General features: G+C 43.7%; 1 protein-coding gene across 3 annotated transcripts in view; it reads left to right on the top strand.

Moving 5' to 3' along the window:
* LOC139406622 (tyrosine-protein kinase ABL2-like) overlaps positions 1 to 14,563 on the top strand; it is a 34,686-nt gene that overhangs the window by 16,068 nt on the left and 4,055 nt on the right. Inside the window, exons 1-9 of one of the 3 annotated variants that reach the window (XM_071149420.1) lie at positions 6,277 to 6,578; positions 8,057 to 8,221; positions 9,451 to 9,746; positions 9,966 to 10,238; positions 10,556 to 10,640; positions 10,763 to 11,125; positions 11,238 to 11,390; positions 11,508 to 11,597; positions 13,018 to 13,200. In XM_071149420.1, coding sequence (XP_071005521.1) covers positions 6,509 to 6,578; positions 8,057 to 8,221; positions 9,451 to 9,746; positions 9,966 to 10,238; positions 10,556 to 10,640; positions 10,763 to 11,125; positions 11,238 to 11,390; positions 11,508 to 11,597; positions 13,018 to 13,200 — 1,678 coding nt within the window. In that variant the 5' untranslated portion in view covers positions 6,277 to 6,508. Of the gene's footprint in view, positions 1 to 6,276; positions 6,579 to 7,507; positions 7,688 to 8,056; positions 8,222 to 9,450; positions 9,747 to 9,965; positions 10,239 to 10,555; positions 10,641 to 10,762; positions 11,126 to 11,237; positions 11,391 to 11,507; positions 11,598 to 13,017; positions 13,201 to 14,563 lie in introns of those variants that run through there. The other 2 variants (XM_071149419.1, XM_071149421.1) reach the window with 2 other exon arrangements.

Genomic DNA, 14,563 nt, shown 5'->3' with positions numbered 1-14,563 from the left:
GTGCAAACTGTAAAGTTTGGTGGAGGAGGATTAATGCTCTGAGGCTGTTTTTCATGGTTCGGGCTTGGCCCTTTGGCTGAATGGAATCAAGTCTCCACAGCAATGTTCCAACATCTAGTGGAAAGCCATCCCAAAAGAGTGGAGGCTGTTATAGCTGTAAAGGAGGGACCAACTCCATATTAATGGCCATGATTTTGAAATTATATGTTCAACGAGCAGGTGTCCACATACTTTTGGTAATGTGGTATTTTGAATTGGCTATCTCTCAAGTTAACCATTTTGCTATTATTAGCATGTACGATGTCCTAAAATAACTTTCCACCGTCACTCGTGTATAAACGCAAATGACCAACACACCGTAGTTGATATGGGTGCAGAGTTGATGAAACCAATGGAGCATACTCCGGTTGTAAAACCATCTCTCGAGTGCTCAAAATTGGCTAGAATTCTGGCCATGTAATTCTGACAGTAACATTTTTTTCTTAGAATAGCCTAATTGACAAGTAACTCCGATGTTGTCAAGCTGTCCCCTGAACACTGAATATTTTGTCTTGCAAATAAATGAACATCTTTGGTCCATGGTTCATTTAATGAGGGAATTATTTGGTTGTGATTAATGTTGCAGGACAGCCAACCCTCCTCCCAGAGAGTCCAGGAGAGCTACTGGGTGTGCAAGGTTTTGCTCCAGCCCTACTCAAACACACACCATTGTAGAAGAAAAAATCAGCTGCTCAATAGGACCTTGATAAGCTGACTGTGTTTGAGCAGGGTTGGATAAACAGCCTGCACACCCAGTAACTTTCCAGATGGAGGGTTGACAGACCACGTGTTTATATTGTAGCCTATCAGTGCAGTATTTTACTTTGTGGAGTGTTAAGGGCCTTAGTCAAGGCCACAATGGCAGGAGATATAATGCATGGGTTCAGAGACCAGCAGCCTTCCATTGTCAATACCAGGTTATTTTGCAAAGTGGTTCCAATTTTCAGCTACCTTTTTTTGGCCTATGTTGTAAGACAATTTTGTATTTTTGAGCTTTTGGACAAGTGAAAAATCAGCCTTACTTGGCTAAAAAAGTTGATGTCAAGCCCTGATAGAATTGTCTCTCGCTTTGTTCTATACTTTAATGTCGCCCCATGTGTTATTTTGGCAGTGCTGTTGAACAATGTGACTCAACTAGAGATCGACTGATTATGATTTTTCAACGCCGATACCGATTTATTGGAGGACCAAAAAAAAGCCGATACATTTTAAAAATTATCTCGATTTTAATTGGTATTTGTAATAATGACAATTACAACAATACTAAATGAATACTTATTTGAACTTAATATAATACATCAATAGAATCAATTTAATTTCAATGTTCAATTTGGTTGAAATAATGCAAAAACAAAGTGTTGGAGAAGAAAGTAAAAGTGCAATATGTGCCATGTAAGAAAGCTAACGTCTAAGTTCCTTGCTCAGAACATGAGAATATATGAAAGCTGGTGGTTCCTTTAAACATGAGTCAATATTCCCAGGTAAGAAGTTTTAGGTTGTAGTTATTATAGGAATTATAGGACTATTTATCTCTACTATTTGTATTTCATATACCTTTTACTATTGGATGTTCTTATTAGAGGTCGAACGATTATGATTTTAAACACCGATACCGATTTATTGGAGGACCAAAAAAGCCGATACCGATTTAATCGGCCGATTTAAAAAAAACAAATTTTAAAAAAAATAATAATAATAATAATTAAAAATAATAATAATAGTAATAAAAAGAAAAATATATATATTTTTACAATTACAACAATACTGAATGAACACTGATTTTAACTTAATATAAAACATCATTTAAAATCAATTTAGCCTCATATAAATAATGAAACATGTTTAATTTGGTTTAAATAATGCAAAAACAAATTGTTGGAGAAGAAAGTAATATGTGCCATGTAAAAAAGCTCCTTGCTCAGAACATGAGAACATATGAAAGCTGGTGGTTCCTTTTAACACAAGTCTTCAATATTCCAAGGTAAGAGGTTTTAGATTGTAGTTAATATAGTATTTATACCATTTCTCTATACCATTTGTATTTCATATACCTTTGACTATTGGATGTTCTTATAGGCACTATAGTATTGCCAGTGCACCAATGTGTACCTAACCATAAACATCAATACCTTTCTTAAAATCAGTACACAGAAGTATATATTTTTTTAAAACCGGCATATTTAGTTAAATTAAATCCAGGTTAGCGGGCAATATTAAACTAGGGAAATTGTGTCACTTCTCTTGCATTCATTGCATGCAGAGTCAGGGTATATGCAACAGTTCGGGCCACGGGGCTCCATGCAAACTAATTTGCAAGAATTTTACGTAATTATGGCATGACATTGAAGGTTGTGCAATGTAACACAAATATTTAGACTTATGGATGCCACCCGTTAGATAAAATACCGAATGGTTCTGTATTTCACTGAAAGAATAAATGTTTTGTTTTCGGAATGATAGTTTCCGCATTCGGCCATATTAATGACCTAAGGCTTGTATTTCTTTGTGTTATTATGTTATAATTAAGTCTGATTTAATAGAGCAGTCCGACTGAGTGGTGGTAGGCAGCAGCAGGCTCGTAAGCATTCATTCAAACAGCACTTTCGTGCGTTTGCCAGCTTCGCTGTGCTTTAAGCATTGAGCTGTTTATGACTTCAAGCCTATCAACTCCCAATATTAGACTGGTGTAACTATTGTGAAATGGCTAGCTAGTTAGCGGGGTGCGCGCTGATAGCGTTACAATCGGTGACGTCACTCGCTCTGAGACCTTGAAGTACTTGTTCCCCTTGCTCTGCAAGGGCCGCGGCTTTTGTGGTGCAATGGGTAACTATGCTTCGAGGGTGGTTGTTGTCGATGTGTCCCTGGTTTGAGCCCAGGTAGGGGCAAGGAGAGGGACGGAAGCTTTACTGTTACACTGGCAATACTATAGTGCCTTTAAGAACATCCAATAGTCCAAGGTATATGAAATACAAATGGTATAGAGAAAAATAGTCCTATAATAACTACAACCTAAAACTTACCTGGGAATATTGAATGCTCATGTTAAAAGGAACCACCAGCTTTCATATTTTCTCATGTTCTGAGCAAGGAACTTAAACGTTAGCTTTTTTTACATGGCACATATTGCACTTTTACTTCTCGCATTATTTAAACCAAATTGAACATGTTTCATTATTTATTTGAGGCTAAATTGATTTTGATTTATTGTATTAAGTTGAAATAAGTGTTCATTCAGTATTGTTGTAATTGTCATTCTTACAAATAAATAAATCGGCCGATTTAATCGGGTTTGGCTTTTTTTGGTCCTCCAATAATCTGTATCGCCGTTGAAAAATTATAGTCGGTCGACCTCTAGTATACTTAGGGTCGTTCACCTGGTGGATGGTTAACCTTTGTCCCAGTCTGAGGTCCTGAGTGCTCTAGAGCAGGTTTTCATCAAGGATCTCTCTGTACTTTGCTCCATTCATCTTTCTCTTTATCCTGACTATTTTACCAGTCCTTACTGCTGAAAAACATCACCGCGGGATGTGGCTGCCACCATGCTTCACCGTGACCGGGTTCCTCCAGATGTGACACTTGGCATTCAGGCCAGAGTTCAATCTTGGTTTCATCAGACCAGACGGTCTTGTTTCTTATGGTCTTAGTTGATCACCTACAGACTCTATCTCAACATTTTGACTATGGGGTATTGAGTGTAGATTGATGAGGGAAAACATTTAATGTAATCAATTTTAGAACAAGGCTGTAATGTAACAAAATATGGCTAAAGTCAAGGGATCTGAATACTTTCCGAATGCACTTCATTTGTAGCATTGTGGTGATTTCAATCTATCTCTTTTGCAGAGATGAGCACAGCAGGGCTGCCGGCGAAGGTGTGGCGAGCTGACATTTGACCCAAAAGCTTTGAAAAGTGGGACACAGTACTTTTAAGACTTTTTCACCTCATTATGTTTTTGACAGGATTTAGTTTATCCTCCCTAGGACCAGGAGTAAAAAAAAATAAAAAAAATAACATGTGACCTGATTACGTTTGATCTGGTCCCATTGTAGCCCATATAAAAAAAATAATTCTGCAGTTTAATTTATTACTATGTCATACCAGGAGTTTTACCTGGTTAGGTTGTCCAGGGAACCCCCCCCCACAATTTCTTTTGTTTGAACAACTATCTCAGCATTTTGACATGCGTAGTTTGACTGATACATCTAGAAATGTATTTGCATATCTAAAAAATTGAGATAGTAGCCCTATTGACTTTTTTTATGAAAAAAATAAAATACTGTGACTGGAATGGGCTTCCATAGTTAGAAGCTGCCGCCTGCACTGAGCCTGTCACAATTTCAGAATGTAACTGCAATTTCAAGTCAACAGCCTAACTTGATTAAAAACAAGTCTCAAATATAAGGAAAATATCTACATTTTAGCTGTTTTCAAAAACATTGCTCTACTATTACCATTTATACTGTAGTAGTTTTGAGCTCAACGAGACGAGCGCTACCTCAGACACTCACCCGAGTCGTGATAGTTTAGAAAGTTTACACAACAGTATGGTCTCGAATTGATACCTCTTGAGAACCTCTCGAACATATCCCTTTGCTATCGTCAATGTGAAAACGGACTAATGCTCACTTTGCCTGGAGAGGTAACAAATTAAGGATGATGGTCCACTTTTTCCTAATCGAACAAACTGCTCGAGATGGACTCCCCACACTTGTGATGTGAATGGTGACATTGTGTGTCTCCTCATTAACAACAACAAATGGCTCCTGCCAACTCTGCCACAGCCTCTTCACTAGACTCCTTCATGGGGATCTCTGTCTGTACCACTGCCCTCTACAGATTTGAGTTGAAGTGGCAATGTCCACTGCAGTCCATGGCTGTTCAGCTAAAGGTCCGTCAGCCAGTTCTGACCCACTGTCCTCTGGCGAAAGACCTGTCTGTGTGTTCATCCCTCATTCATTTGTCTTGTGTTGTATACCTCTCATCAGTGACATTGTCTCAACTCGGTCGTGCTGCGTAATATTGCATGTGGTTTAGGTGCTGTCAGTCGTGTCTCGTTGTAATAGGCTAATTGTATTACACTGACTGAGGCCTGGTCATGTTTTGTGTTAGGTTAGGTAGTGTGACAGGGCACAGTGAAAGGATTCACATGTGGTCCTGTACAGGGATTGGGAGGGTGCAGAGGTAGCTGGTTCAGCTGCCACATGCCTGGACAGATCATACTAACAGCTGCGGGAGCGGCTGGTGCGGGATAGGGTGACCAGGGGGAGTCAGTCTTTCTCAATATGTCCATTGAGCTGAAGCAGGGCTGGATGGGCACCACTGTCTCAGCTGTCTGGGGCTGTCATGGCCAATTCCCAGAGTCCCTGCCCCCAGTCCTCAGCCGTTTTACGCACCAAAGGCACTCACCCATACTGGCACTCTGACAGGCACACGATGTACCTCATGCATGACATGCCAACTGGTGTGGATCAATCTGAAGATGTCCACCGCTTCACTGAGGAATAGTCAATAGTTGTAAAATGAGACCTGAGGCTTATGACTTGCCAAACAGTGGTTGTTGTTGGTGATTCATATTTCAGATCAGCTATTTATTTTCTATCATTCTAGTGTTGAATGAGTTTATTCAATGATTTGTGAATAAGAGTTTAGATCAATTAATCTTATCCTTAGTTGATATAGAAAATTGATTGAAATTGAATTAATACATAGACATTTGGCCATTATCTGACTGCAACTGTTTAACACTTCATTAGTTGAATTTCAAATGATCTCCAGCTCTCAGTAGAAAAGAGGATTGAGGCTGACTGTGTAAAAGTATTGCGGCCTGTACTGTGCACTCTGTAGTGTATGATAAAGTGTGATGTGCTGCAGCAGTGTTGTTCTGACATGAGGCCATCGAGGCCTTGTAGCAGTTGCAGTGCCCTCTTGCCCTCCCTTCATCCCCCCTCATCCTCAGTCTGTTCAGCCTCTCCCTGGAGGCTATGAGTGGGTCTCCGCACGTGGCACAGGGGCCCTCTCCCATAGGACCACGAGAACGGCCATCTGCTGTGGACCTCATGACTGCCCCTACCCCGCGCTTTGTTCTGTTCTTAAAGAGACCTCCACCACAACTCACTTCCCCAGTGAGCTCAGCTTTCCTCTGTCTGACAAACACAGCAAGCCCCCCTCTGTGGGATTGTGCCACGGAGAACCATGATCATGGATTTACTTCCTTGTACCAGCCCTGGAAAGTTTGACTTCTGAAAGCCACATCAAAAGCTGAGAGTGGAAGCCTCTGGGTTGAAAAGCAAACCCAGCCCAGCGGGAACCTATTAGTAGTGCTTCAGACACCCTAATTCACTCAGGGTGAATAAATCAAATGTGTGGGGGGTCTCAGTGACTCCCTCACTCACTCACTGCCTCTGTGGAGAAGTTATACCGAGAGGGAACTGGTCAGACGTCTGTGTTGTACTGGGAACGAAGTGGAACATGTACTGGGAGCTGTGGCTGAGCCAGTTGACGGCGACTGACCTGCAGCATATGCTGGTGGGGAACAAAGGTGAGAGGACATGACGCCTAGATGGGGCAGGGTCACACCTGACATTGTGGCCACTTTTGTCCTCAGGAGATGTCTTGACGGATTTAATATACTGCTTCCATGTGGTGTACTGTGTATGGACAGAGTTTGCTTGCTGAATATTTTGAATGGCGCACTGCATACTTGAGTAGTTCTATTGTTTTAGAATGGTGCTCTGTGTACTTTAGTTCAGTGTGCTTCCTGTTTTACTCCCTATTTCACACATTCCACTCATTAGGTTGGATTTGGAGATCTGGGCCATTTTTCAACTATTTGGTTCAGATGCATGACTTCATAGTTGTTGAGGCCAAGCAGGAATTCAACTTCGTCTTGCACAGTGTGTACCCTGACTTATCAGACCCTATTGTTTTTTATGTCTGTGTAGAACGTCATGGTTAAAAGGAAGTGTAATAGGAAGTAATGATGCCCTTCAGTAAATTATTTACTGGTAACCATTAGCTACTGACCACCAGACTCCCACTGATGGTTCTAGTCACTTATTGTACATGTATAACTTGGGTGTAGCCAGCCAGTCATTCTTTTGTTTTATAGGCTACATGAACGAGTAAAATTTTCACCATACATGAAAAAGTAATCTTCCGGCAAGTAGATTGCTCTCTCCATGCCCACTTTCAACTTTCTTTCATCTTCTCCCCTCTCCTCCACTGCCTTTATTTCACTCTTATCCCTCTCTCCCTGGCAGTCGGTAAGCCCCATTCAGCAGCTGCCCAGACATGTTGTGGAGGTTGTTGGCAGCTGTTGAGGAGCCCTGTGAGCGAGTGAGGCTCAGGCATGTTGTGTGGGTGGAGGCCTGCAGTATCTTTCCGACCACGCCGACAGACAGCCCCTCCCCGCAGCTCCTACACTCTTTATATACAGGCAGGGGGAAAAAAGCCAAGTAGAAAGTTCATGTTGGACCTAGTCCTCACATCTCAGATTAGTGTGTGTGGAAAGTGAAGTGAGCAGAGTGGACAGGCAGAGTATGTATTTGAGGACCCTTCAACCCAGCAGCAGTTTTGAGGAAGAGTGGGTTAGGCTGACAGGCCGGCCCTATACTGGGGCAAAGGATGTGGACGGGCCTAGACTCTCAGGTAGCTACTCTTTCAACCGGGCTCTTTGTCTATTTAGGTAGGCTCATGCTGCCTATTCACTGGACAGTTACTGATATTATGTTGGCACTGGTAAATGGCTATTTCAAATATGATTTGAGCCGATTGTTAAAGGAACAGAAGAACAGACTGTGGCAAAACATAAGTGGGCGATAGGAAAGGGATGCTGATTTTGGGGTCTCTAAAAGGCAGACTGCATTTGTTATGTAAATTTGTGTACATATGTATGTGTTACGCATATCTGTGGATATGTTTAATCATGATTTATAGTTTTTAGGCAGCTTGACCTCTCTGATCCACTCACAAACCTCTTTCTTTATCCATCTCTCCCTGTCCTCTCCCTCTTTCCAGAGGCCCTCCACCGGCCCTTCAGCCTGGACTCGGCAGCATTGACGGAGGCGGTACGCTGGAGCTCCAAGGAGAACCTGCTGGGTGCTGCCGAGAGCGATCCCAACCTCTTTGTTGCACTTTATGACTTTGTTGCCAGTGGCGACAACACGCTGAGCATCACGAAAGGTATGTACTCTGAAAGAGCTTTTTATCAATAGGCTTTCCAAACAGATCATCACAAACCACTCCTTTATCTAAAGATGACTCACTCCCAGAGATATGGGGCAGTTCTTACTGAAGAGATTTCCTCAATGTATGGTACCATTTTACCATTCAGTGAACTATTTTTTTAGTTTATTCCAATTCCTTTGTTCTACTTTCTCGTATTTGATCCGTGTCCCTGCTGATCATACTGGGTAACAAGCTTAAAATATGTGAGTGAGAGCGGGACTTTTTAAATGAACTAATATAAAATCCTATCTTAAGTCGATGTCTGCCTCCTCAAGTCACCCCAAGGCTGCTGCCTAAGATGAGGCTAATGCTTAGACTGTGAGTCACTGAGTGCCCAATGGAGAGGCGGGCAGGCCAGCCCTCCCACACCCTTGTTTGACTCCAGTGCACTTTTAATGTGGAATCCTTTCAACTGTAATAATAACAGGTGGATAAACCCAGCAGTGGGTGATCAGAGGGTCTCAGATGAATGCCATGCCTCAGACCAGTAATGTCCGCCACGAGCCGCCTGACATTCACCATTTCCACCCGGAGCCAGCTCTCTGGCTGCCCACGGTGTGTCGCAGAGGAAACTGTGTAGTGTGACTGTTTTGGCCGGCCCAATGTTGTTTTTCTGACTCCGCGGCTATCCAGTGTCAATAGAGCCTGTAGCTATGGCCTCTGTGGCACCAGAGGGTATTGAGTCTGCAGCACGCTCGGCTTAGCCCATGATGTACAGAGGGCGAGCGAGTAGGAGAAAGGGAATAAGTGGAAGAAAGCTTGGCGCAGTCCCATCTCCAGGCCGTGCCATAACATCTCACTGTCATTATCCTCTCATTGGGAGCAGCTTTGAATGGCTGCAGGGAGCTGCCGGACAGCCAGGGCGTGTTTCAATTCCACAGCCACACAGCTCCTCTACAGTACAGTGCTGCAGTCTCTCTGTCTCTCTGCAAGAGGCACTCCCTCCCATCTCCACTGCTGACCTCATAAGAGGCAGACAACGCAGCAGACCAAGTTGCTACATGCCCTGCCCTACCTCTTGGCACCGCAGTAAATGATGCATCAACGGGGGCTATTTAAAGCCTATGGAGGAGTCAAAAGCGCCAAGTTTCAATCGGTGCTAATGTCCTGAAGTGGCTCAAAAAAAAGATGTTTAAAGATGTAATTTTACCTGACTCTCTCTCTCCCTGTCCCTCTCTGCCCAGGTGAGAAGCTAAGGGTGCTCGGTTACAACCAGAATGGGGAGTGGAGCGAGGTGCGCTCGAAGAACGGCCAGGGCTGGGTGCCAAGCAACTACATTACACCTGTCAACAGCCTGGAGAAGCACAGCTGGTACCACGGGCCTGTGTCACGCAGTGCAGCAGAGTACCTGCTCAGTAGCCTCATCAACGGTAGCTTCCTGGTCCGGGAGAGCGAGAGCAGCCCAGGACAGCTGTCCATCTCCCTGCGCTACGAGGGAAGAGTCTACCACTACCGCATCAACACTGCTTCAGATGGCAAGGTAGCTAGGGGTCTGGGACCTACAGAGGGGCTGTCTTGCTTCTCTCCAACTTCTCTCTCTGTCCTCTCGTCTTCCGTCTCTTCATTTTTGTTGTGAAACTGCTCCGTTCATGCTAATGTCTCTGCTCTGTCTTTTTATTAGCCGTCTCTAGTTCCTCCCCACGGTGCTGCTGTTTCAGTCTGTACACATGTATAACCCTAACCCTCTGTCTGTCCCAAGGTGTACGTCACGGCAGAGAGCCGCTTTAGCACCCTGGCCGAGTTGGTGCACCACCACTCCACCGTGGCCGACGGCCTGGTCACCACACTCCACTACCCGGCCCCCAAGTGCAACAAGCCCACCGTCTACGGCGTGTCGCCCATCCACGACAAGTGGGAGATGGAGCGCACTGACATCACCATGAAGCACAAACTGGGTGGAGGGCAGTACGGAGAGGTGTACGTGGGAGTCTGGAAGAAATACAACCTCACCGTCGCAGTTAAAACACTGAAGGTTTGTCTATTCTATAGATTGGTGGTATGATTTGGATGTCGCCTGTAAGATCCCTTCATCTAGTGTCTCGATTTCACAAAATAGAAACAATCTATGGGATCATGGAATATGAAGGAGGCATGGTATTTAGTGGTAGTTGGTCACCACCTGATGGTGGAATGTTGTATTACACCAAAATTAAACTCAATGGCGGCAATGACTACTGTTGGAGAAATGTTTAATCACAGTTTAACTTGTTTTGTTCACCTTGGTTTCCTGGTACTAAGATATTGAATAAATCCAGTGAATATTGACCTTTTTGATTGTTTGTCTTCCAGGAGGACACCATGGAGGTGGATGAGTTCCTGAAAGAGGCAGCAGTCATGAAGGAGGTGAAACATCCCAACCTGGTGCAGCTGCTAGGTCAGTGCTGCTCACAGTACAGCTCCACTTAGTAACAGCACAAGGCATTTCTATCAGCTGTTGGGTTTCTTGGCTCTTGAGGCGTAATTACGTCTAACCTCTGTTGGCTTGCGTCTGTCCAGGTGTGTGTACTTTGGAGCCTCCCTTCTACATCGTGACAGAGTACATGCCCCATGGCAACCTGCTGGACTACCTAAGGGAGTGTGACCGGGAAGAGGTGAACGCAGTGGTGCTGCTCTACATGGCCACGCAGATCTCCTCTGCCATGGAGTACCTAGAGAAGAAGAACTTCATCCACCGGGACCTGGCGGCCAGGAACTGTCTGGTGGGGGAGAACAGCGTGGTGAAGGTGGCTGACTTTGGGCTGAGCAGGCTGATGACTGGGGACACGTACACAGCCCACGCCGGAGCCAAGTTCCCCATCAAGTGGACCGCCCCGGAAAGCCTGGCCTACAACACCTTCTCTATCAAGTCTGATGTGTGGGGTGAGTCAGAACCAGATTTTCAAGCACTCTCCTTTTCACCTTTACATGTACTAAATCAGTCAACATCAGTGTGAGCGTTCTTCTCATCCTATGACGGTCTCTCATCGCTCAGCTTTCGGTGTGCTGCTGTGGGAGATAGCGACGTACGGTATGTCTCCGTACCCAGGGATAGACCTGTCTCAGGTATACGACCTGCTGGAGAAGGGCTACCGCATGGAGCAGCCAGAGGGCTGTCCACCTAAAGTCCACGAGCTGATGAGGGCCTGTGAGTGAGAACTGCACTGAGTACACACAATGTCCCACCAACACACACTACCACTATCATCCATTCACTTATAGCTATGTAACCTATATTGACCTTTTTATTTTATTTTGAAATCAGGCTGGCAATGGAGTCCGTTGGACCGACCTTCATTTGCCGAGACCCACCAGACCTTTGAGACAATGTTCCACGATTCCAGCATCTCCGAAGGTACTTGTACGACATAGTCACATTACTACCCTTAACCTCTCTGGGCTATTCGGGACGCTAGCGTCCCACCCCCGCCAACAGCCAGTGAAAGTGCAGGGTGCCAAATTCAAAACAACAAAAATCTCATAATTAAAAATCCTCAAGCATACAAGTATTATACACCATTTTAAAGATACAATTATTGGTAATCCAGCCACAGTGTGATTTCAAAAAGGCTTTCCTGCGAAAGCACCATCAATTATTTTTAGGTCACCAAGTCACAGAAAAACACAGCCATTTTTCCAGCCAAAGAGAGGAGTCACAAAAAGCAGAAATATAGATTAAATTTATCACTAACCTTTGATCTTCATCAGATGACACTCATAGGACTTCATGTTACACAATACATGTATGTTTGGTTCGATAAAGTGCATATTTATATCCAAAAATCTAATTTTACATTGGTGTGTTATGTTCAGTAGTTCCAAAACATGCAGTGATTTTGCAGAGAGCCACATCAATTTACAGAAATACTCATCATAAACATTGATAAAAGATACAACTATTATACATGGAACTTTAGATCTCCTTAATGCAACCGCTGTGTCAGATTTCAAAAAAACTTTGCGGAAAAAGCATACCATGCAATAAAGATACTGGCTCAATCCCTTCTCATTCGCCCCAGTCTTCACAGTAGAAGCATCAAACAAGGTTCTAAAGACTGTTGACATCTAGTGGAAGCCTTAGGAAGTGCAACATGACCAATATCCCACTGTATCGTCGATAGGCTATGAGTTGAAAACCTACAAACCTCAGATTTCCCACTTCCTGGTTGGATTTTTCTCAGGTTTTTGCTATATAGGTTCTGTTATACTCACAGACATCATTCAAACCGTTTTAGAAACTTCAGTGTTTTCTATCCAAATATACTAATTATATGCATATTCTAGCTTTTATGGCTAAGTAGCAGGCAGTTTACTCTGGGCAACCTATTCATCCAAGCCACTCAATACTGCCCCCCAGTCACCAAGAAGTTAAGGCTTAAATAAGGCATTTAGCTCTGCTGCCCGACTCCATTCAATCCTGTCAGTTGTGGCACTAGAGAGCATACATTTGTGGATATTAGAGCGGGAATGGCTCTTAATGGTGCGTTAACATATCTGTAGGGCCTTTTCATAGTGGTACAGCAGGCCTGGTGCCTCAAGGAGAGATGGAAGATGATATCTGAGTGAGGAAAGGGCATGCTGAGGTGAGGAGTACAGGGAGAATTCAGGGCTTTCAGAGAAGCACTATAAACTCTAAGCATTGGTTTCTGCAGTTATTCCAGTAAATGCAGTACTACCATTTCTAGCAAGGGAATCAATGTGTATAACGATCTTATGTAAAGGTTCACTTAATTAAGCATTCCTTTCCTCTCCCGTGGCTCTCTCTTTCTCTGCAGAGGTAGCAGAGGAGCTGTGTAAGACTGCCGCCTCTGGCCATGCCCTGTCACCACACCCCTTCAGCCACGACATGCCACTGCTGCCCTCGAAATCGCGCACTCTCAAGATGCACGTGGAGAACAAGGAGAACATCGAGGGGGGTTTGGATGGCAGGCAGGAGCCCAGCACACACGGCCCCTCAGGTACCCGCCTTGCCCGCCTCCATGCCCGCAGGCTGAGGAGAATGGCTGCTGTGTACCTGGCAGACTGAACATCACTGGATCACCTTACCCATCCCCTAAACGCACCATCTTATCTCCGTGTCATTACACAATCACAACACACCTCTAGCGTCATATATAGAGCTTTCCCTCATAATTTATAAAGAATTACTGTAATGTCACTTATCTAGCCTCATGGATAATATGCAGTGGGGACTGTTGCCATATCCAACCACAACACTTAAAGGTCCAATGCAAATCATTTCTGGGTAAAAAGTAAGTACCTTACTGTGAAAAAAATGGTCAAAAGAATACAAAAATAGCTTCTTAGCAAAGAGCAATTTCTTAAGCAACAATTTTGTTAGGATTGTCTGGGAGTGGTCTGAGTGGGGAGGGGAAAACTAGCTGTTATTGTCAGAGTATTATTCAGCACTCAGTGTGGAAATTTATATAAATCACAGCTATATCATGTTTTTGACTGCACTGGGCCTTTAAAGCGTTGCCTTTGGCCAAATACCAGATGCAGGGTTTAGATGAAATGCATTCTCAATCCTCTCCCATATATAATTCACTATTGGAGGATCTGCATGACATTATAAACCACATCTCCATCAAATCTTCATCCCTGACATGATTAGACAAGGCTGGGTTGTACTCCTCTGTGTTCATGTTTGTCACTTATCTTTCATTTATATTATAATGATTGAGGGTATTGAATTCTAATCCTCTCCCTGTTGCATCCTTCACACACAACTCACATATAACACCTACAACTCTAACAATCACCAAGAATGACTGCATATGTACCAATACCTGAATTAAAATTGGCTGACCCACAAGTTATTTGTATGGTTTTTGAAATGTTGTCTGTCTTGTTTTATGTGCAATCAAGTGACAATAAAGTGTTTTATTGCATGTTGTGTTCATGTTGAAAAACCTAATGCAATCTATGTTCCCGTCAGTCCTTATACTCTCACTCCTTTCTCACACCATTTAATCCTCCCCATGATACTTCTCCACTACCAGTATGATTGATCAGTGAACACACAAAAGCAAACACTGCATAGTTTCAAGTTGTATTACTCGTATGTATGGGATACACATGGTATACACCGTCCAATGAAATGCTTAATTGCAGATTTCCTTCTCGACAATGCGTCCCTAAGATAAGTCTGGGATGAGGAAGCTTGAGTGGTGGTGACACACGGGAGGTGACTTCCTGTCATGCTGACAACACTGCGTGGCTCACTGTGGCGCTCATCTATTACACGTATAGAGCAACTTGACATCCCTAGTACAACAAGGTGGCACCACAAAGTTATTGAAGCAGGAATGGCTCTGAAGA

Source organism: Oncorhynchus clarkii, chromosome 4 (genome assembly GCF_045791955.1).
Source record: "Oncorhynchus clarkii lewisi isolate Uvic-CL-2024 chromosome 4, UVic_Ocla_1.0, whole genome shotgun sequence".
NCBI classification, from domain to species: domain Eukaryota; kingdom Metazoa; phylum Chordata; class Actinopteri; order Salmoniformes; family Salmonidae; genus Oncorhynchus; species Oncorhynchus clarkii.
Note: the sequence above shows the minus strand (reverse complement) of the source record. Positions and strands in the feature narration are given on the sequence as shown.